Below are 23588 nucleotides of genomic sequence, written 5' to 3'. Positions count from 1 at the left end.
CCCCTTTCTTAGTGCGATTACTCCCTCTCCTCTACAATTCTGAGACTCATCTCAGTGAATTCTTCCCTACCCCTATGACTTTCTCCATCAAGTGGCATCAGAGCCGAAGGATCCTATCCTTCGTTCATTCCCCATTCACTTTCTTCCTTCCCATTCTCTGTTTTGGTTCTACCGCGACTAAAAACAGCCAAAAAAAAAAAAAATCCCAAAAGCCTGCTGAAACCCCAGCCCTAATCCATCCCTTTTTCTCCTCCCTTCGGTTCTAGACAAGAAGACCCCCACCGCCTCTTTCCCTTTCCACCAACAACAAGAGAAAAAAAAAAGAGAAGTCGAAGAGAAGAAGCAGCGAGAGCAAGCAGAAAAATAATTTCCTTCGACACCCTTCCCTGTTTTAGAGTTTTGAGTTTGAAAAAAAAAATTTGCAAAAAAAGGGACGAAAGAACAGAAGAACAGAAAAAGGAAAAGAAAAAAAAGCAGAGCAGCAAGAAGAGAGAATCAAGAAGGAAGATCAGAAAAAAAAAAAAAAAAGCAGAAGACGTAACAGAAGAAAAAGAAGCAAGAAGACGAGAACCTGGCCTTCTCTTGTTCGTTGCCTACCTGCAGCAGGACGACTTCTCGCATCCAGGTCTCCGTCCAAGTCGCCACTCACCCAGCAACACCATGGCTGCAGTTTCCTCATGGCGACATCATCTTTCTACTCTTGCCATGCGCTGAAGGCCTCCGAGTCAAACTCCACCTTCTCTGGTTTCCTGGGTTTTACAGAATAGGGAAAACCTTGCTGGTCGAGAGAGATTGCCCTTTTCTTTAATTTTTTTCCCTTATCCCATAAATACCCTTATCTTTGTCATTATTTCCTTTCTTCCCATGTTTGTTTCTAATTTCCAAATTTAGCCCTCCCCTTAGATATGTTACTTATTGGGTCTCAAGTACCACTTCTATATTTCAACCAAAAATAAAAAAAGTACCATTTCTATATTTACAAGATTGCCACTCACTAAAGAACTTTCATATTTTTTACCCTTCTATTATTGTCCTAATCTTCCATTTAGTTACTCTCTTGCCATTAACCCTTTGCCTTAAGTGTTCTCTTGCCATAGAGGGTCCATAGTGATTCTGAATAGCAAACCTAGCCGATGGATCTCGATCTTTTATTGGATATTCGTCAACAGATGCAATTGGTACGAGAGAAGCTTGATGAGATGCAACAACACTGCAAGTACATCAAAGACCTAACATTGCTCACATCTAGTTGTATACACTCTACCTTTAACTATGTGATCTCAACTATCGAGCAACAAATAGACAAACCAGTAGATGAATCACCAGTGGTAGAAGATGAGATGGCCCCATTGGAAGTTAAAGATCCACTTGTGAAAAATTTTAAATCGGTTGATCTCTTCAGTGAACCGATCAATTTTATTTTCCCGAGTCACTACTTCATCAAAGAACTTCGTGTCGTGGATTTCATATCATTTGATCTTGGTTTTGATGGTGACTTCATACATGCAAGGATGGATACTGATTGATTGATGTTGATTCTCCCATTCTACAAAACTCATGGTGTTTTTCTCAACACCGGGAGAGTTGATGTAGATGCACACCCATGGACTGATCCAAACCCATCTAGGTATCGAGTCAGAGATGAACCGGATCCCATTTGGGTCTTTGACCAGTAGGATCTTTTAGGATTTTATTTTATTCTCTTACAATATTTTATTTTGGTAACTTAGGTAGGTGATAGCTGCTAGGATTTAGTTTCCAATTAATTTGATTTTCCAAATTAGAGTAGGTTTCCTTTCAGATTGAATTTCTTTTACTATTTATGCCATGTAACCGATTGAGTAATTAGAGAATAGAGAATATGAATTGAATTTGAATGTTTGAGAGCCTGAGGGCTACGTGAGTGCTTCTCCTTCCCCCCTTTCTTAGTGCGATTTCTCCCTCTCCTCTGCAATTCTGAGACCCATCTCAGTGAATTCTTCCCTACCCCTAAGACTTTCTCCATCATTTTCTATGCACACTTTTGTGGCTTGGGTGCCTGCCTAGGTGACAAGGTCACAAGGCACCTGCCAAGAGGCTCTATGACCACCTATATCAGGTGAAGTTTGGATCAGATATCATTTCTTGGGCTGATTGGATGGACAACAAACAGTGGCTTTTTGCTGTCATAGTAGGGGTCACCGCTCAACGTATTGCCTTGGGACTTGGGGGAGTCGCTTAAAGAGAAGGGAATCTTTTTTACTTAGCCCAACAATGAAAAAAGAAGGTACTGTCAAGTGCAAAAGGAGAATTAGAATACAGAGGGAATATATCTACTAAGTACTTAGTTTCAACAAAAAGAAAAAAAGTAACTAAAGTAGGGTATGCTGACCAGGTTTACCCAGGATGGGTGTTTCGGCATTATGCTCTTCTTGGTGATTTTATTGTCATAGGAGATGCTGTGGTGTTGTCTTGCTATAAGGACCTTTCCTGACGGAAGGTCAAAATATTTATCAAAACCTTTGTTCTACTGGTGGTCTAAATCGGAGACTGGTACCATAAGACAGGTTGGAGCAGCTCAAGGTGTTGGGTAGTTCAATAAGAGCAGTAAGGTCAGAAATCCCGTTCATTGAATGGACCAGCCAGCAGTGATTTAGGTGTCCTAATCACAAGTAATGGAACTCCCTAAAAGTTTATCCGAAGCACCTTTTTAACGAAAGGTTCCATCTTGGCTTGCCATGTCGCCTTCACAACCATGTAGCTGGACAATTAGAGATTCTTAGCCCTCTTCTTCCTGCTGACTGCATCACTCTTTCTTATTTTCTCACATAATTCCTTGTCCTGTCTCTCTGCTATTCTTTTTCTCTAGCCTCTTTTACAGGTTCTGCTGCTACTGGTTTACAAGATTGCAAAACAGATTCAACCGTTCACTCCCTCTTTGCCAAGTTTTTGCTATTGTTCATCCCATTAATAACTTCTATACATCAGGTCTAAGGCTCCTTCATAGCCCTATTTTTTGTTTGATCTTTTTCAGTACATACTGTGTTCTACTACTTCTTTGTTATTGTTGGAACTGAATGTCCGATTTTTAATGTTTCCTCTTTAGATTCCATACGTAAATATTTTCTGGAACTCTATATAAATCAGAACCTTAAAAACTTTCTTACTCTTCGATTCTTCCATATTTTGCGAGAACAGTTCAGCCTATTCCTGCTAAATTTTAGCAGATCCTTACACCTAATTTCCCAAGGTATATGGATGGTGGTTTGCATCAATTTGTTAAGCAACCAACATCCAATTGAAACTTTGATTTCTAAAGCTGCAGTACAAGGAGGGTAAAATGCACTAAAGGGCATAGTTATTAAGGCGCTGGTAAGGCGCGAATAAGGCACTGGTAAGGCGCTGATGTGGTCCACAGGCCGTAAAGCAGTAGCATGCAATACAAACATCATGTAAGGCGAGCGCATCATGAGATAAGGCGCTATAAGGCGACGCCTTATACACAAAGTGGGCGCCTTATGAACATTTTAGAATTTAATACTTTTTAAAACTACTTAAGATAGATTCCAAATATCATTTTTCATTGGTAGGTGTATGGTCTTGAATGCACTTGGGATGCATGGGATCAGCTTCTAAAAACTAAAGTACTCCACCCAAAAAAACAAAACACGATTCACCAAGGTTTTGGACTTTTGAGTCAAGGGTTTTGAGAAGGAAGAACCAAGCGACCAATCGTACCCCCCAGGAACTCCTTCGATCTTGCTCCGGCTTCTTCTTTCTTCTCCAACAGCGGTGAGGTTAATCCAGCGAACAATCATACCCCCTAGGAACCCCCTCTACAGCTACATTTTTGGGTGTTCTTTTTCTTTTTCTCATCTTATTAGTTATTTCTTGTTCATGCTACAGTGGTCCGTGTGTGCTTTTCCTTTTTTTTCTTCTTTCTTCTCGCTTCTTTCTTCTTCTTCTAATACAGTACCTCTTTTTTTTATTCTTCTTCTGTTCTTCACTTCTTCATACGGTACCCTTTTTTTCTTCTTTTTTGAATTCTGTTCTTCACTCTTCTCTTCTTCAACCTACGATAGTACGATGAGCTCTGTACCCTTTTTTTATTCTCTTCCTTCTTCTTTTGTTCATCATACGGTACCTTTTTTTCTTTTTTTCTTTCTTTTGTACTTCAGTTCTTCACTCTTCTTCAGCCTCCGGTTAACTTGACTCTGTACCTGTCTTTTTTTTTGCCCTTCTTTCTTCTTCATTCTTCTTCTATTCTTCATACAAAGTACCTGATTTTTTTTCTTCTGTTCTTCACTCTGTTAAAGACTACAATGAGCTCTGTACCTATCTCTTCTTCTTTTTTAAAAAGGTTATATGTATGTATAATGTATAAACCCCCCTTGGTATTTGAGAACTGATCTCATTTTTCTTCCTTAACTAGTTTTGTTAATCTTTCTTCTTACATGTGATATGTCCTCCCTCTTTTCTTCTACTATTCCCATTCTTCCTACTACTTATTATTTCTACTAATCTGCCGTTCCCTCTATTTCCTTCCAAGTTTGAGATTTCCATTAAGGTCATCAGTTGCTGAATTGCATCTTGTTCTTAATCTGCCCTATTTGGATTTCAGTTTTTAATTCTGTTTGCTAGTTCTCAGCTCTAGTTTAGTCAGTGTTTTCAAAAGCCTAAAACAAATCAATCTTCTAGTGTCTTTCTTCAACATTGCTTATAAATTTCTGTTTTCTGATTTTGATTTCAAATTAGTGTTTAAGGTTCAGAATATGGTTAATATCTAAATCAGTTCATTATTTTGTTGCCCTTTGATGATTGATGAAGATGAACTTAGTTTATTCACTTTATTGATTTGTTTTCTTGATGAATATCTTGCATTGGTATGAAGTATGAACCTTTAATATTTATTTAACATATGAGTAATAGGATTCAACTAGGATTTGAGTCAAATAGAATGGTTTTATAAAAAAAATTACAAAGGAATGCTTTAGTCAATAAGGCGACACTTTATGCCCGCCTTATCGCGAAGGCGCTCTGGAAGACCCTCAAACGCCTCCGTCGCCTTACCGTCTTAATAACTATGCTAAAGGGAAGTTTTCAAATTAAACATTAGTTTATTAGGTGGAAGCACAGTTAAGAGTATAGGAAATTGCAGTTAGAAATATGATTTAATTGAAATAATAAAATCTGCCTTTTCCTTTTGGCAAGTCAGGACTAGAGGGGGTTCAGAATCAGTATCCATCATTTGATAGATCCAATAAGTTTATTTGAGGGGGGAAAGAAAGAAAAACTGCCACATCACACACAAACCCATACATGAAATAAAAAAAAAAAGGGTCACCTTTCAAGGATGCTCCTCATCAACAACTGAACACCATGCAAACACCATGCAATAGATCAATTAAGTATCATCGAGGTGCTTCTTCTCCTTTTTTTTTTTTTTTTTTATGGGTTTGTGTGTGATGTGGCAGTTTTTCTTTCTTTCCCCCCTCAAATAAACTTATTGGCTCTAGCAAATGATGGACACTGATTCTGAACCCCCTCTACAACTAACTTGCCAAAAGGAAAAGGAAGATTGCACGGTGTTTGCATGGTGTTCAGTTGTTGATGAGGAGCATCCTTGAAAGGTGACCCCATACATGCCTCCACATAAGCAGGTTTTGGTCATTCACCATACAGACCTTTGGGATTCTATTCAGCAAAGGGAGAAATTTATCAATCTACGTGTCATCATTAACTATTAGATCCTATTTTGTTTTAATTGCTATTATTAGTAGTACAATATATTGGGATGAGCTTATGTTATTGGGTCCGGCTAGTAACTGGCTTGAAGTAGGCCTTTACTTTGGTGGTCTTTAGGCAATACGTAGGGAGGTTTTGGAGTAAGTTCCAATAGTCCTAAGTAGGCTAGGAGTTGTTATTTACATCTAAATAGTTCAAGTTCGCATAGGAGATATTTGTTATTTTATAAAAGAATCTTAGGCTTGTAAAGACAGATTTGGTTTTGATATTGAAGTGTCCATCAACTTGGAGAATTTTGGTTAATCACTTTGCTGCTCTGGTAAGACTATTCAGGTGATATCACTGCTGATGTGGCTATTACTGAACATAAACTCTTTTTCTGCTTTGTATTTCGGGTCAGTTTCTTCACTCTGGTAAGCTATTCTGTCCTTAGGGCTCAGATTTAGCTCTGTTAAAGGAATACATCTGAATCAAGAGTACAGAATGGTTTCAAAGGTTGAAGTGCATAGAAATCATTATGCAAATTAAAATCTGAAATTTAGAAATGGGAAGTAGTTTTGGACTCAGTTTCTGCCCTGAAATTCCCTCAATAGAAGTCCTTTGGCTCTGAAACTTCTATAGTACAAACCCAACCATTTATGAATTAGTGTGGTTGAATTAGTGTGGGTCCCATATGGAAAGGCTACTCTTCACTTGGATTAAAAAATCTAAATTATGTTTACTGCCTGCTATAGTTTCACTACATTTTTAAAATTTTCAAGTGATACTTTCAACCTTAATATCTGAAGTGCTTGAGAGGGTGTGTCATAAATTCACCAGAAGTCTGGTTGGGTCTGGACTCTGGATCACTACAGAATTTTCATCTAATATTTAGTTATTTTCTGGTCTCTTGGGAGGACTGTTCATCCATTGGTCTTCTTGAGAATAAAATATCATTTTGTTTGTTCTGTTGAGGAGTTACAGAAGGTATGGTGCACAATTTAGAGCTCTTGATGGAAAGATGAGGCGCTAAAATGAATGCAGTGGACAATTCCTCCAGGGTGATGCACAGAAGACAGATGTCTGGAGAGATGTGCAGAAGTCCAGCTCGTTGCCTGTTTAACCAACGTTCAGGCACATTCTCATGTCTGGAGCTGACTAAGTCTCAAAGATCAGTTGAATGTTTTACCTGGGAAGTCAAGCCAGTGTCACTGAGAGTAACTATTGCATAACATTAATGTGGATGGAAATGTGAAATCCCAAAAATTTGAATCGTAAAGCAACTATTGACCTGTACTATCAACAGTTGGTGTTGTATAGGGATCCTAAGCTAGTGTAGCAAGCATGAGTCCAGAATAAGTCAAACCTTAGGAGTGCCCTAAGTTCAGAAGGAGTTGACTATGGTAGGCCATCGAAGATGGGTATGTTTGATCGATAGTTAGAAAATTCAGAGACAGGAATAATTCAAAATCCAAAAACTTTTGGTTTAGTTTGGCTTGCAATTTGAAAAAATAAAAATGTTCAAAAGCATAATATGGCAAAAAAATTGGAAATATATTTGCTCAGATATTTAACATTTACATATCAAAATTTTCAAACCTAATTGAGACACTTACCTTTTTCATTGAAAATTTTGGAGAAAATGATCCATCTAGCCGACCTCATTTAGTTGGGATACAAAAGACATGCAGAGCTTATGACAAGTATGGCTTTGAATAGAGCTGATAGGAGAAAAAGAATCAATGTAGCCAACCCATTTAGTTGGGATAACGTTGAGTTGAGTTGAGTTGAGTTGAGTTTGGAGGAATAAAGCTTCCAAATTTTTGGGGCAACATTATTTGGTTCTCTAATTATTAGTGAATTATTTGCAAGGACTGAATATTTGGAGTCCAAACCTTTTGGCCAATATTGCTTTCCGAACTATTTGCAAATCACAGGCTCCCAAGATTTATAAAATTTTCTGAAAGTTTCAAACCGATTTGGATTTTTTCCAATTTTTTTCTGAAATGTACTTTTGCCAATTTATTCTTGAATGGTTTGATCCACAAAGGAGCCAGTGCAAAGCTTAAGTGTGCTAGTTTATGAGGGCACCAATCACAATGTCGAAGATTATCATGGCTACCTTATGTGCCTAAGTTGTAAATTTGTTTTACTTCAGCGGAAATTCCTAAAATTTCAGATTTTGGCCAGGCAAAAGATGTAAGCTGTAACCCTTCCAAAACTTGGGTCCTTTTGCTCGCGGTGGCATTGTTTTTCTTTGTTGTTGTTGTATGCTAGTTGCAGTTTGTCTCTTTTTGGAGGCCTGTTGTACCTGAGATCTTCTTTTATATTTTGATATCAGTTAACTACTTAACTAGTGAAAAAAGGAAAAGAAAAGGGCTGCCATTATGGTCTAAAATGACCAGCCATAATCAAAAGATTAATAAATATATAAAAGCTAAAGCTCTTAGTTTAAAGGGTAACTGCAGAAAAGTTAAACTGCATGAAATAAGAAAAATAAGAAAAATAAGAAAAATAAGAAAAGAAGATACTGTGAGAAGCACACTCTCCTAAAATAATAAAAACTTCCTCACTGTTGAGATCGATTATCGAATGAATATGCCAATGTGTACATCTATGGTGCAAGAACGATGGTAACATTAGAACAATTATAACTAATAAATACGGTTTTCATTTCTACCAAAAAGAACTATACATTTAACAAACGTAAGAAAATAAATAAATAAATAATTCAGATGTATGCACACAGTATTAAATTACCAGCTAAAATCCGGAAAGAGTAAACTAAGAAACCAAAGATATTACTACAGGCATTCCAAATTGGCATGGTCACCAGTTGAACACAAAGATTCAGTACCTTCATCAAATGCAACCTTAAGTCACTGGGACGAACTCCCTCCCCGATACACACCATAACAAATTTTGAATATTGAAACAGAACATCTGCCGCAGCTTGCTTTTTTTCTTCTGTCTACAGTCTCCAACTTTTTTAATCAGAAAAATACAATTAAAATCATAAGAACTAAATTATGACATGGCTGTGAACATACAAAAGGGTCACAAAAATCATCTAGATACAATCATACAACAACAAAAACAAACTCAGCCTTATCCCAACTTAATGGGGTCGGCCTATATGGATCCATAAAAAAGGCAACGAAATAGGAAAAAAAAACCCCACATAGAATTGGGGGAGGGGAGAAATTAAAGGATGAAAGATGAGAGTAAGTAAGAGGAAAGAGGCGCAGCCCACACAAGTTGGCAACATGGATCCTTGCCCTCCAATAGGCTCTATCCAAGGTCATACTTGGGACAAAACCGAGACTATGCATGTCAATTCTCATTTCTTCGCCTATGGTCCTTTTAGGCCTACTCCTAGCTTTCTTAGCTTCTTCAATCTAAATCAAATCACTCCCCGTTACAGAGGCATCCTTTGGCCTCCTTTGAACATGGCCATAACACCTCAATCGGCATTCACGGAGCTTGTCGTAAATCAGGGCAACTCCCAAATCAGCTCTAATATGCTCATTTCTTACTTTATCCTTCCTAGTTTTCCCACAAATCCATCTTAACATCCTCATCTCAGCTACACATAGCTTCTCTATATGACACTTCTTAACTGCCCAACATTCCGACCCATACAACGTATCTGGTCTCACAATAATCCTATAGAATTTTCCCTTAAGCTTCAAAGGGATATGCCGGTCACACAATGTTCCGGACGCACCTTTAACATCATCCTCTATGTCACCTTCTTTATTTATAGTTGACCCCAGATATCTAAAGTAGTCACAAGAGAACTTTCTCTCTTGTGACTAAAGTATCCATCATATACTTCGTCTTCGATCTACTAATCATAAAACCTTTTGTTTCCAAGGTTGATCTCCATAGCTCCAACTTAGTGTTAAAGAAGATATTCCACCCGAAGTCCAGCATCCGAGCTATTTCGGTTAGCTTAATAAGGGTTCACTTTTCTGATAGAAGGTAGGTTATAATGGATATCACCTTGTACAAAAAATGAATGAGCTGTGGCCTTTGGATCACTACCACAGTATGTAAATGCTACACTCACATGCAGCACTCTAAAGGTGGGGAGTACTGCAGGGACATGAACTTCACCTTTGGATGTAGTTCAATGTTGCAAATTAGGCCTTACATTTGTACAACAACAACAACATCCAAAACCTTATCCCAACTTAATGGGGTTGGTTATATGGGTGTTTATTTTTAATAATAACATAGGTCAGTTGCGTAAAACAGTTGTTAAATTATTAGTAGTTTGCCGAAAGTGTCAATGATTATTATCGTGGGGCCCATTAATTATATTTCTAGGATTGTTTTATTTTAAAAATAGCCAAGCTTGGGCATCATGTGGGGCCCTTTTATAGCTCTCACTTTAGATAGTTATGTAGTTCTTTATCTTTCGTCAGTCTTGGGTAGCAAGTAAGTTTTTCGAAAGAGTCCAGTTACAGTTTCTTAGTTTTTGTATTTGATATTTTTACATTATTGGAGTCACATATAAATACTTGCACTTCCCTTTTTGATTGAGAGGAATTAGAATTTTTGGTGTGATGTGATAACCGAATGAAGGCTGGTGTGTCTCATCTTCTCCCCCTCCCCCAAATAGCCCCTCCAATAGATCTTCTTTCTCTCCCTACGCATAGTTGTCATGGGGACAAGGTAACCAAAGGCAGCGGCCAGGTGCCTAGGTGCACTAGGCATGCATGCAGCGTTAGTTACATTCTGATGGTACATGAGACATCTAATCTCTTGTTTAGCCTCTGTATTATAATTTAAAAGGTCATGTCTCTTATGTGTTACAGTCTAGACAGGACATCATAGATTACATACCCAGTGTACCTGGCAATCAAACTGACTGATCTAACATTGTATCTGCAGGACAACACATGGATGGTGGTGCACTAGATCATCCACGAATAGCTCGAGGACGTCAGTAGTGAAACCTTAAATAAGGCTAGGGACATCACAAAACTCATTTATTGACATGCTTGAGTTTTGACCCTGATGGAAGCTTTTCACAAGTTATAGAAACTTTCTATCCCCAGCTACAACAGGCTTTGCTACATATCTTACTTTGAAAAGAGTATAAATAAGCAAAAACATCCTGTACGATCAATTTTTTCACCGCAAGAGTGGAACAATGTTTTCAAGCTCATTGGTTAGGATGGCAACTACTCTCAGCAGTTGGTGATTTTTGCTGGAATTGTCGTTCCACTCTCTGTTGAGAAAGAGCTATATCAAATACCCACAAGTCAGGCTGGTCTGCTCCCTGGAATTCTGGATCTCAATTTACTAAATAATTGCCACCAAAGTCAGTTGACAAGAGGAGGAAGAGAAAAACCAGCAGTAACTTACACACCAAAGGAGAAGATCTCCATTTACTAATTAATTTACTAACTGTTTGGGTCTTCAATGTTTTTTTAGGAGCCAAAATGAAATTGTCTCAACCATATGGAGAGAGTAAAACAGACATTGATTGGATAATTAAAGTACACTTGTTATAACTGTTGGGGTGAATGTGCAACCACAAGGAAGAAACCAAGCAAACAATCACACGTGCCACAAGGAATTTATATGGCATGGCACAAATACCTACATCCACCTAAGAGAACCAATGATTTTTCACTAAGCCAAAAAAACTCTCTACACGACTCTCCACCTCACCAAGTGATCTCCTTTGCTCTTCTAGGCTTTTCCCCACAGAGACAATATTATGAAACCATAAAAAACTTAATCCCCTCACAATTACAATTTTACTCCTGTACATGTAATTGACCGAAAATTCGAACCAATAACAATATAGACCCAATAATAATTATATGGACCCGCAGAATACAAGACACACCCAACCCCAACAATTTCCACCTACGCTTGGATTTCGCAAGACGAAGACTAGTGTTTCTATCAATTCTGCAAACTCCACTGTTGTCTCTACCCGTCTACCATAAGCAACTGGCACACTCCCACCCGAGGTGTCCTTGCATGTCCACCATACCCAAACCGGTATGGCCCACATCCCCAACTTGGGTGTCCCGTATAGCTCACTACCGCTTTACGATGTGATGTGGCTCCCCATCTCCTACCGCTACAACCCGCTCCAAGAGATCACTGTCACACACCAAATTCGAAGCAAAATACATATACTTCTTCCAAACTTGCACTTGTTCATCACCTGGACCATCTGCAGTCTCTATCATCCAAGCACTACCCTTGTTCATACTCGAGTTGCACTTGCAAGTCTATACAAATTCACAATCATCCATCCTTGCATTACAATCTACAGTCCATATCATCCACCTGTACCTCTTCCCTGAGTTCGAACAGTAGCTCTACCTATTTCAACACTCCTTGCAAATCTATATAGATTCACGGTCATTCGTCATTGCATCACAACCATGACACCTCTAAAAACCCTGAGAACTCCACCTTCAAATGAACATCTAAAACCTCTTGAATCCAGTGTTCCTAGTGAAATCAGATACTTCCTTATCTCCGTCACATGCCTCACCCAGTCAAAATTCGTAAAACCTCATCAAACATGCAAAACCATAAAGTCCTAATCCCAACAACCTTGCTTTTAGCATTATTGGTCATTTTGATAGTACCACTATCACATGCATGACATGTGGCAAACTAATCCCCAACCGAACAAATATGAAATGAACAACCCGAAACTAAAATCTAATCTAAAGGCCAGATAAACTTGGAACTGCAAGTACAAGGGAATGTAAGCGTGTTTAACTAGCAACAATGCTCAAGGCCAAAATGATATGTAGTAAACTGACCCCTAACTAAACACATATGAAATGAAAAACCCGAATTTAAAATATAATCTGAAGTTTTTATACCTGATGAAGTAGTGAGAAGGATATCGTCATCACTCCAGGACCCTTCCACAACAACATCAATCAATAATTTATATCCATTCTCCTTCTTCTCCTCTTTATCCTCCTTATGCGGCTACGCCTTCGAAAATTCCTTTTTATATGACCTTTCTCGCATTAATAAGTTATTTACAACCATTAGACTTAGAGCAACCCATATACTTATTGAACTCCTCTAGTCTCTCATTTGATCTGCCTCTTCCCGACCACCACCTATAACCAAGGCATTACTGTGACGCCCCGACCCCATTAACCATTGCATAATATTATTTTCTTTGGCACATGGGCCTCAAGGCTTTAAAATGCACTATACCATGTTAAGGAGGCTATAGGTTATCAACTAGCCCAGCAATCTCTCCCTAGGCGATGTAGGACTAAAGTTTGCACACCCACACCAATCTCCCAAACCCTCTGGTATTTGCCGTATTCTTGGTGAGGCACCTCATCGATCTCCTAGGCGGGTCTAGTACTTGCCGTATTCATGGATGTCAAAATTACCCTCCTCTAACATCCCCTCCCCACTACTTTTTTCATTATGTCTCATTCATCAGCAAAGTAGCAATAACCTCATCAAGTTTGAGAGCGACTTTACCAAATAGTACTGTAGTCACAATGTGATCAAATGAAAAAGGTAATGAATCCAACAGGAAAGGTGTATTGTCCTCCTCTTCAATTTTAACATCTAAAGCCAACAATTATGTCAATATCCTATTAAACTCGTCCAAGTATACCTCAAACTTTTCTCTCTCGAACAATCGAAGGACATATAACTATTTCTTCAAAAACAACCGACTTATCAATGACCTATACTTGTACTACCCTCCATCTTTGCCTAGACTACCTCCGGATCTGTTAAGCCACTGACCTTGCGAGGAGTGTTATCCGCAAGATACAACTGGATCGTGTTGTTTACTAGATCCCTTAACTCTTGCCACTCACCTTCCTTCATCTTCTTTGCCTTTTCTGATTTCTTCCAGAGAGTAGTGACTATCCCCTCCAGCGTAAGAATATTTTTCACCGATTGTTGCCACAAGGTAAAGTCATTATGGCAATTGAAGCATTCCATAGAGAACATTAAACCCTTCATCACCATTCAATTTGCCCGATATGCACCCTCTGTTACCGCCATCAACCTCAGCCAATCTGATCATCATTGATATTTACATGAACTCACACAATCCATACCAACAGAGTGGAATCTGCCTGATTTGCACCATTCACTGCATCCGCAAAGCCAAAAAACCATAGGAACACCTAACCTCCGTACTGCACCCTATTTATGAAATCATATTTTCTATATAGAACCAAACCCCTATAGAACTGGCTTGGAAACCCCCTTAAAAAAATACTTCGTACGAACTCCTCTTTTTTTTTTTTTTTTAAGGTGGGTTCTATACTTCTTTTCCTTCTTTTTTTTTTTCACATTGTTGCTTCACTGTATGAATCGCTATTCGAGCTTTTTTCTCTCCTTCCTCCCTCATGTACAAAATCGGACTTTGGAATTTTTCCCCTCCTCTCCTTCCTCCCTGACATACAGAATCAGAATTGTAGAGTGCTTCTCCTTGCGCACCTCTTTCCTTCTTTATTCTTCTCTCTTTCCTCCAACAACTCCATGGATGTAAGGAGAAAAAAACAAACCCATGCTCTACAATGAAAAAATAAATATCTTCTTCCGCTCCTTATGCATAGCTCATGTCCCAAATCTCTATGCACCACCTAGGACGATCTATCGAACCCCACTTTGATATCACTTGTTGGGGATGAATGCGCAACCACGAGGAAAAAACCAAGCAAACAATCACACAACACAAGGAATTTAACGTAGTTCGACATGAATGCTTACGTCTAGCAAAGAGAACCAAAGATTTTTTACTAAGCAAGAAAACTCTCTACATCACTCTCCACCTCACAAACCTGTAGAAACAAACATGACTCCCAAAATGAAATGCTTCAAGTACTTGATCGAATTTCTCCAACCAAAATGATGTTTTTATTTTCTTATTTTCCTTTTAAAATGACCAATGACATAGCACCAATTGCTCCAAATGTCAATTTTACTGTCATAGTCCCTACCTCACCATAACCATCTGATTTCTTCTGTCAAAGTTATTGTTCCTCCATATTATGATGCCAAAACAAGATTCGGTGTCTCCAACAAGGATAAATATCAACAACAAATAATATCCCAACCTAATGGGGCTACATGGATCCAAGCAATGACAAAGAAAAGGAAAAGTAAAATTGGAAGGAAAACAGAACACAAAAAACAGGCAGGGTAATCAAACTACATTTGGCTCTTTAACTTTTGCATGGCCCAAAATGATATAGAAAGTACTGCATCACCTGAAAGATCATTGACCTGTTGATCCAAATCTAATTCCTACAAAACTTGTGACAAGTTCTCGATTAAAACTCTCCAACCCAAGGAGACTTCTTTCTTTCTTTTCTTTTTTATTTTTTTTTGTGGGAGGGAGGGTGTGGGGGGAGGGATCTTTCATTTTTCCCCCCTTCATTTTTTCTCCACAAAACATGACTAATTACTCCAGGGTTGCTTCCCAAGTTAACGAATGTCAAATAACAGAGTAGTTTACAGCTTGCTATGGTCAGTCCTTTCCCAACAGTCATTGCACAAATCTGAAAATTCCCAAATTGAGCTAAATATTTAATAAGAGAAGGAAAGGAAGTGAAGGGACTTCATAATTTCAGATTCAAAGAGAACCCATATTTATTAGTTTGTAGGCGATACCTATCAAAAAAAAGTTTGAAGGCGATAAGATTTAATGAAAAATAAATACGCATTTTGGGTGTTCAAGGCAGGCTGGTAGGGGACCCTTTAATCCTTGTGACAAATTATGAAAGTCCCAGAAATTTCTCGCACTGAGAACGAAAGAAAGAACTGGAAGGATGTAAAGAAAACCCAATTTGCATAAACTCGGATAAAAAGAAACTCACCTCGTAATCTTCCATCATTGAAACTTAGAATACCCTTTCTCCTCGCTTTCTTCTCTTGTGCGCGCGCGTCCTACAAAGATGACCAGCGGTAGCTAACCTGATGAATTCAAATCGAAATAAAAAGATGGGCGAGGGTTTCCTACACTGCGAGTTTGTAATATGCACAAGAGAGTTGACGATTGAAAATAGGTTGAGAAAATAAAATATAAACGGGTGATTTACATCAACCTCCCCTCGTGTTTGACGATATTACGTCTTCCCCTCAAAATTAGTTTATTGTATTTAAACTCAAAAAACTAACACCACGAGACTCGGGTTAGTTTTGAAATTAAAAAGACATAACTGACCCTCAGGGAGGTCTCCGATGGCTGCGTTCAAGCGAGATCAAGGGAAAAAAAATCGTCTGCAATTCTGATCTCGTACAATTCTGTGAAATACCATCTTCAGGGGGGTGACACGTGTATTGATACCAATGCAATGGTTCAGATCTGATTTAAATGCCTCTTCACTGATTTAATGTTTTATTAGTTGTACCAGATCTTGACCATTGTATTAGTATCAATACACGTGTCACCACCTGAAGGTGGTATTACACGGAATTGTACGAGATCGGAATTGCAGACGATTTCAACCCGAGATCAAGCACCCAATCGCACAGTGCTCTTATGGCTGCTCTCAAGCAAACTCAAGCCCATCAGCGTAGGGGCTGCCCAAAGCAGCAACAACAACCCCTTTTAACGGTGATGGTGGAGCTTGAACAGCTCATTTGTTTCGATTCTTGATGATCCAAGCGTGAACCGAGTCATGAGAGAGGCTAGCTTCTCAAGCCATGCTGTCAAAGCCACCATAGAACAATCTCTAAATGCTTCAAGCTCCATTAATTCATCCACAATTGGCAACGGATTGGGGTTCCGCCCTGCACAGACGACGAATAGGAATTTGTGTTTGAATCCCAGGTTGCAGCAGCAGCAGGGGAGTTCTCCTCAATCTGGATAGCAGAGAACTGAAGAGGTGAAGAAAGCTTTTGATATTCTATCAAGGTCTAAGAAGAGGAACCTAGTTTTCGTAGGTGAATCTGAGCTTGAAATGTGGTGAGGGAGCTCTTGCAGAGGATTAAGAGGAGAGAGAGGCTGATGATGGGCCTCTCAGGAATGTTCAAGTGATTTCGTTGGATAAGGATTTTCCTTTGGATAGGACCCAGATCTCTATGAAGTTTAAAGAGTTGAAGTTTTGGTGGAGACCGAAATCAATAACAGTAGCAGCAGCGATGGAGGTGGTGTAAATCTTGATCTGGGTGACCCGAAATGGCTCGTGGAGCATCCAATTTGGTGTCCCTAGTCTTGCGCAGGTACAACAGCAGATTGTATTGGAAACAGGGAGGGTTGCGATTGCAGAGATGGCTAAGCTATTGGCTAGATTCAATGAGGGTTGTGCTGGCCTGTTGTGGTTAATCGGAACGACGACATGCGAGACCTATCTAAGGTGCCAAGTTTATCATCCTTCAATGGAGAATGATTGGGGTTTGAAGCTGTTCCAATTAGACTGGGAGATCTGACATCAATTCAATAGATTTTTTTCAGCAGTCTCCATCCATATCTTTACTAAATCCTTAAGTCCATCTCTTGACAAAGATCAAGCAAGAGCAATGAGTTACGGTGATCAAACACAAGAAGTAATTTGGGAAAAATAAAAAAGAAACTTAGAGCTGTAGAGAACCATTCCGAAAGAAAACTTGACCTAAGAAGACTTTGCCAGCAGAGAACCATTCGAAAGAAACCTTCGCTGGTTTGGAGATAGGTTTGTTGGTACTCTCTACCACTCCTAAGGGCATAAACAATATCACATTGGTTGGAAGGCCCTTATTGGGTCTGACCTTATACTATATTCAATGGTGCATTAGTTGGTGCTTGTGAACTAACAGGCTGATGATGCCTCGGGTTAGGCTCTGGTTGACTGGGTAAAGTTCCCTTCTCCCTCTCACGCATAATTGAGATAACTTGGGTGAGTTCTCTTGTAAGATTTTGATAGCTTGTCATGAGGAGATGGACCATATTTTTTTCCAAGTCACTTATTCTACTTGCCTCTCCAGTGTTGGTAAATCCATGGGGTTACTGATAAGATGATAAGAGATGGGCCATAGGAAAACTAGCCCGAGGTCCTACATTTGGTCTAGGAAAAGTACTTTGGAAAAAAGATTGTTGTGCAAAGGGAGACCTTTGGGGTCCAGGTTGATCTTGATTATGGAAATTGGAAGGCCCTGCTTGGTTGCTCTGGTTCTAGGAGAAATTTAGGTTATTTTTCCATCCTGGATTGTAAGTATTACTATGTAGATTATTCTGATATAAGGCATTCACACTTTCATTGGAAGTGCCCCCAGAGGTGTTGGGGCATTCTTCTATGACATGTCCAAGTGACTGGCACCAAGCACAAATCTTTACCAAATTGACTGATGATGTCTCTTTAGGAATAATAACCTCAATCCTCTTGATTAGACTATCCAAATGGGCTTCTTTGGCTACTATCCCATCCACAAAATATCCATTTTCCTCATATGGTTCTTTCACTCTCTTGGGTTGATTCCCACTCACGAGTTTTGTCAGCTAAGTCAAGTAAGAATTCCTATGCCTTTCCTTCATCTGTTAAAGGATGTGAATCCCTCAGGGCATATAGACTCTATCATTTGTTTAGTTGAGTAATCAATACCCTCATAAATTATTTGACATAAGCGCCATCAGTCTAGGCCATGGTGAGGGCATTCTTGGAGTAGATCCTTGAATATCCCCATAAGTTTGGAAAATGACTCACTAAGCTTTTTGCCTAAACTAAAGGATATCACTTATGAGTTGGGAAAAACTTCTTGAGGAAGGCAACTGTGAATTTCTCCCATTTGGTTATGGAATTTATGGGTAACCTATACAACCACTTCTTAGCTTGGTCTTTCAATGCAAAAGTGATAAACCTAAACTTAACAGCATCATCAGAAAGATGTTGGATCTTAATTAGAACACATACCTCTTCAAATTCCCTTAGAAATAGGTATGCGTCCTCAGAGGTCAACCCATGGAAGTGGGGCAACATAGTGATGTATTGAGATTTGAGTTCAAAATTACTGCCCTGGGCTTGTGGTAAAATTATGCAGGAAGGTTGGGCTGTTCTAGCAAGGTAGAATCTATCTTTAAGAGATTTAGGTGAATGGTTTTGCTGTTGGTCTCCCATATTGAAGGGTTTTAAAGAAAACAAACGTATAGGGTCACTACTTGTTGGATCTCTTCTTTCTAATCGATTCTTAGTATTATGAACCCACCTAACACTTATGCAGTAGAAAACTGCCCACAACTAGAGTAAGCCAAGTACAAAAGAATGGAAAGAATTTTTTTTTCTTTTTTTTTTATTTTATTTTTTAGGAGCTTACTGGCAGGGATCTGGGGTTGCTCAGGTCAATTCCTGAGGTACTGCTACAGGGCGAAACCTGTCTTTATCATACTGTGAGGCTTGGCGACCTCCACTGATACAACTATTATTGCAAGTTGTTCTTCTCAGGAATTCAATAAAAGAAAAACAAAAACAAAACAAAGCAAATAAATCACTTCGATTTACCAAAAGAAAGTAAAAAATAGCATAGAACTGTCTCCCCGGCAACGGCACCAAAAACTTCATGTTAGGATTTAAAATGTAACCGCAAGTGTATGGATCAGTATAGCTACGGGTTGAACACAGGGAGAGCAGCCACTTTATTTTTTATTTCTTTTAATAATACGAAAGTGAACTAATTAATGGTTGTGATCTAATTCTAACTGCTTTCCTAAATATATGTATCTAAAATAGTGCCCTAACCATTCGTCATCTAAGAATTTAAATACGCAAGCCACGCAATTAAAATTAAATAAATAAATAATTGAAAACAAACGACCCACGTAATTAAAAAGCAGTGAAAGAAAAAAATTCTGAAATAAAAATAAAGTAAAATAAAGGGAATAAAGCTAGAGAGAGACTCACAAGTAGGTTTCTCTACTTAGCTCGAGGGATGCATCATAATATGAGCTTCCCTACTTGAGCAGAGAGTCACTCTTATAAGGGTTACTCTACTTGGCTTTAGGGAAAGAGAGGCAATTAAAATAAAAACAATAAAATAATGGTTCTATAGCTAGGAGGGGCAAAGCCAACACTTACACTAGCCATGAACCTTAGGGGAAAGGGAAAGCAATAATGTAATGACTGAAATTAAAATCCTAAATTAAGAAAGAAATGGTGGTCATAAGAGGTAATGAGAGGGGGGAGAGAAAACTATTGAAGAAGCCTACCTACCTGAATCAATACTTGAACTTGAAAGCTTAGGTGATTTGAGATACTATCAACTCTCAAACTAGATCTGGAATAAACCAAATCTAAAATTTCTAGTAATAGAGAAAACAAATCTTGAAAAAAAAAAACTGAACTTGAAAAAGAGATGCTCCACGGCTCGTGATCTTATCACCTAGATCTAAGCCTAGAACTATAACTTTAAAAATTATAACTCAATTGCATAAATCATAAACATAAAAGGGTGAATAAAAATAAAAGAGTGCTTACATTAATTTAAATAAAAAACTATTACAAAAGTGATTAAAGAAAAAACAAAGAAGAACTAAAACTAAAGAGAGTGAGAGAGGGAGAGAGAGAAAGCAACTAAAAAAATAACTAGAAGAAGAATGAAGTGTCTCCCCTCCTCTTACATGAGTTGTATTTATAAGGAATGGGGAGGTAGGATAACAAATTTCTCTTTCTTAAAAGGGGAAAACCCACAATTGGTAGGTGAGATCTTTTGAGACCAAAAGTGTTAAGGTGGAGGAGAAAGAGGAGAGAAATAAACTTGGATAAATTTCCTATAATTTTTTGCTTATTTTATTTCCTTTATTCTCTTTTCTTTTTCTTTTCTTTTTTTTTCCTTTTTTTTTTTCTTCTTACAGCAATGGATACCGATTCTTGATGGTCAACTTATTCAATTCCTGATAATCGATGTACATACGCAAACTCTCATCCTTCTTCTTAACAAATAGAACTGGGGCACCTCAAGGAGAAACACTTGGGTGTATGAACCCTTTCTCTAGTAAGTCCTCAAATTGAGTATGTAACTCCTTTAATTCAGGTGGTGCCACTCTGTATGGAGCTTTAGACATTGGTGCCACTCCGGGAACCAAATCAATGGCAAATTCTAACTCCCTGTTAGGCAGAAGCTGGGTTAGATCATCTGAAAAGACATCGGGGAATTCCCTAATTACATTTAATTCTTCTAATGATGTGACCTTTGCTCCTACATCTTGCACTGAAACTAGGTAGCCCAGACATCCATCTTTCAATAACCTTACCGCCTATAATATGGAGATAAGAATCATTCTAGGTCGTTTTATCTTATCCGCTTGATACATAAGCTCTTCACCATCATCACTCACCGCTTTAATTTGCTTCTTGGCACACATGACATTTGCCTGCTGAGTAGATAACCAATCCATACCCATTATAACATCAAAATTCTGTATATTAAATTTAATAAGTTGAGCATCTAGCTTCTTCCCACCTATCTCAATGGAACATGGCTTGTACACTTCATTCAACTGTGTCACCTTACCCGCAGGTGTGCTAACAATAATTTACTTTCTAAAGCCTTGGGTGTCACATCAATCTTACTAGCAAATCTTTTAGATATAAAGGAATGTGATTGGATCTCTTCCAAAGTCCAATGGGATACTTTTACCCCCTTTAAAAATTTCTTTGCTTTTTCCTCTGCTGTTTTCATGTGTGGAGGGGCAATGTAAAACAATTCCTCAAATTGCTACTGATACTCAAGGACAGACTTATTTCCTTGAGTCAAAGCTGAGAATTCAGTCTCTTTACGATCTCTAAAGCTTAAGGGGTAATAATTTGATAGGAACAATTCCTTGAACTGTTCCCATGTTGGATCCGGATGGGTTGCCAACAAGATAGGCTTAGAAGCCTTCCATCATGAATCAACTTCATTTCTTAACTGTAACCCAGCATAGATGAGTTTCTGAGGTTCTATACATTCCACCAACTCGAATATCTTTTCCAGTTCTTGGATCCACCGATTCGGCTCTAGAGGATCACTACCCACCTTGGTAAAGATAGGTGGCAAGTACCTCTTAAATGATTCCACCAGCCTTACAGTAGTGGCTGCTGGCGGATAATATGGTGGATAAGTCAGGTAATATTGATACGGAGATGGCACCATATATAGAGGAGTGCCATGAGGAGGAAACCGTGGAGTAACCCTAGGTGGAGAACCTCCAGGCTGGTCCTGTGGTGGTACTGCAGGTAATGCACTCCCGTTGGATCTACAGTCTTTATACTCCATTCAACCTCAAGTAAGTAGGATTTACCTCTTTCTTTTTGGGATTTTTTTTTGTTTGCTTTGCTCAATATGTCAAAACTCCATTTTCCTTTGATTTCTTCAAAATGAATTGAATGTAGTATGTGGATTGGTTGTTTCTTTGGTGTTTCTTGTCTCTAATCATCATTTATATCATCTATATAAACTAAAATCCCTATTTTCCCAAAATCTTTGTTGTTTTAGGGTTTTCCCCTTTTTCCTTTTCTTCCTTGCACAATGTAAGATTGAATGAGCCTATACATCCATATTTAGTTATACATTAGTGGCAAGAAAGCTACATTGTACATATGCATCACTTTCCACACTTGGCATGAGTTTACTTCATTTCTAGGTTAGTGTTCTTGGGAAATTTGGGGCTTTCACTTGTCTGACCTCAATATGCCAATTACACACATTTTTCATGAAATTATTCCCTTTTCTCACATGTCATTGCCAATGATTTTGTAATTGCACTTGATATGCTAAATCATACAACACTTGTCAAATTTTCCCCATTTACTCTTCTTTTTGAAAAATCTGTCAATTTCCTTAATGGTTTCCAACTTGGTATTTATTTATATCCATGCGTTTCATAATTTCTTTCCTCTCTTATATCATACTTGTATGATGCTTCAAGTGTCATGACTTCATGATATTTACTCGTCAATTGTGTGGTTTTGGCAATCTACCACACTTATATTTGTCAAAACACACTTATATGCATTTCATTACATTATGATTGTGGCTCTTCACTATATTCTCTCTCCCTTTTATTTGTCAAAACACTACTTCCCATTCAATGTGTTTTGTTAGAGTTTTTGTTTCCACTAATCACTCTTTATGACTTTTGACTTGTACCTTACTTTCATCCTTTGTTTCAAAATTCACATTTTGTACTTTATCTGTTTCTCTTACATCTGTCTTTTCCAAATTTTTAGAATGTCACCTCACAAGGGCAAAGGAGTAGCTTCCTTATCTAGATGCGGGCATGCTTCTAGTAGGAGAAAGAGGGGTTCTGCTTCCAGCTCCTTGCTTCCCAGGCTTGACTCGTCAAAGACCTATCTGAGGAGTTCGAGGATTATGATGACAATGTGTTTCACAGTCTTAAGGTTGCATGCTCTTGGGTCAAATTCAAGAAGAGACCTATCTTGTTAGAGAAAACTATTGTAGTGGAGGACTTCGTTCCAGTTCGGTTACTCGAGCAATTCACCACCTTTTGTTGGCAATCCATGCTATCCTTTGACCTTTGCAGCTATCCCAATCTCGTGAGGCTATTCTATTGCAATTTGGAGGTGGTCTATGATTATAGGATGTACACCCTTACCAGCCGGGTAAAGGGTAGGAACATCAAGCTTCCCATTGATCTACTGGCAGAGATCCTAGGCATCTCACTAGAGGGTACATGGTACTATTTCCCTCCAAGGGGTAGGGCCTTGGGTCCCCATATGAGCGAGAGCTCCCAGAGGCACATCTACCAGACCATCTGTGGTAGTGAGGTCCGACTAGAGTTTGAGACTTCCTATCATGTCGAGGTTCGAGTTTTCAGCCGCCTGGCTCAGTTCAACCTGCTTCCTCGTGCTGGGCACTAGAACCAGGTGAACTTCATGGCTGCTTATGTGGCCTACTGCCTCTACACTACATTAGATGGTCCTCCATGCTTATGC

At 38.7% G+C, this 23588-nt stretch overlaps 1 protein-coding gene across 2 annotated transcripts in view; it reads right to left on the bottom strand.

Moving 5' to 3' along the window:
* The window catches only part of LOC122075339, a 36033-nt gene extending 20228 nt beyond the window's left edge, over positions 1 to 15805 (bottom strand). The window contains exons 1-2 of one of the 2 annotated variants that reach the window (XR_006139219.1): positions 15561 to 15805; positions 8561 to 8687 (exon numbers count right to left, since the gene is read on the bottom strand). Coding sequence is in view for 1 of the 2 variants with exons in the window: in XM_042640334.1 (XP_042496268.1) it covers positions 8561 to 8674; positions 15561 to 15578 (132 nt within the window). In the remaining variant the exon portion in view is untranslated. The remainder of the gene's footprint in view (positions 1 to 8560; positions 8688 to 15560) is intronic. The other variant, XM_042640334.1, reaches the window with a different exon arrangement.
* Positions 15806 to 23588: the final 7783 nt, after the last annotated feature.

This window comes from Macadamia integrifolia, chromosome 4 (assembly GCF_013358625.1).
Source record: "Macadamia integrifolia cultivar HAES 741 chromosome 4, SCU_Mint_v3, whole genome shotgun sequence".
NCBI lineage: Eukaryota > Viridiplantae > Streptophyta > Magnoliopsida > Proteales > Proteaceae > Macadamia > Macadamia integrifolia.
This window is presented reverse-complemented; position numbering and strand designations above follow the sequence as displayed.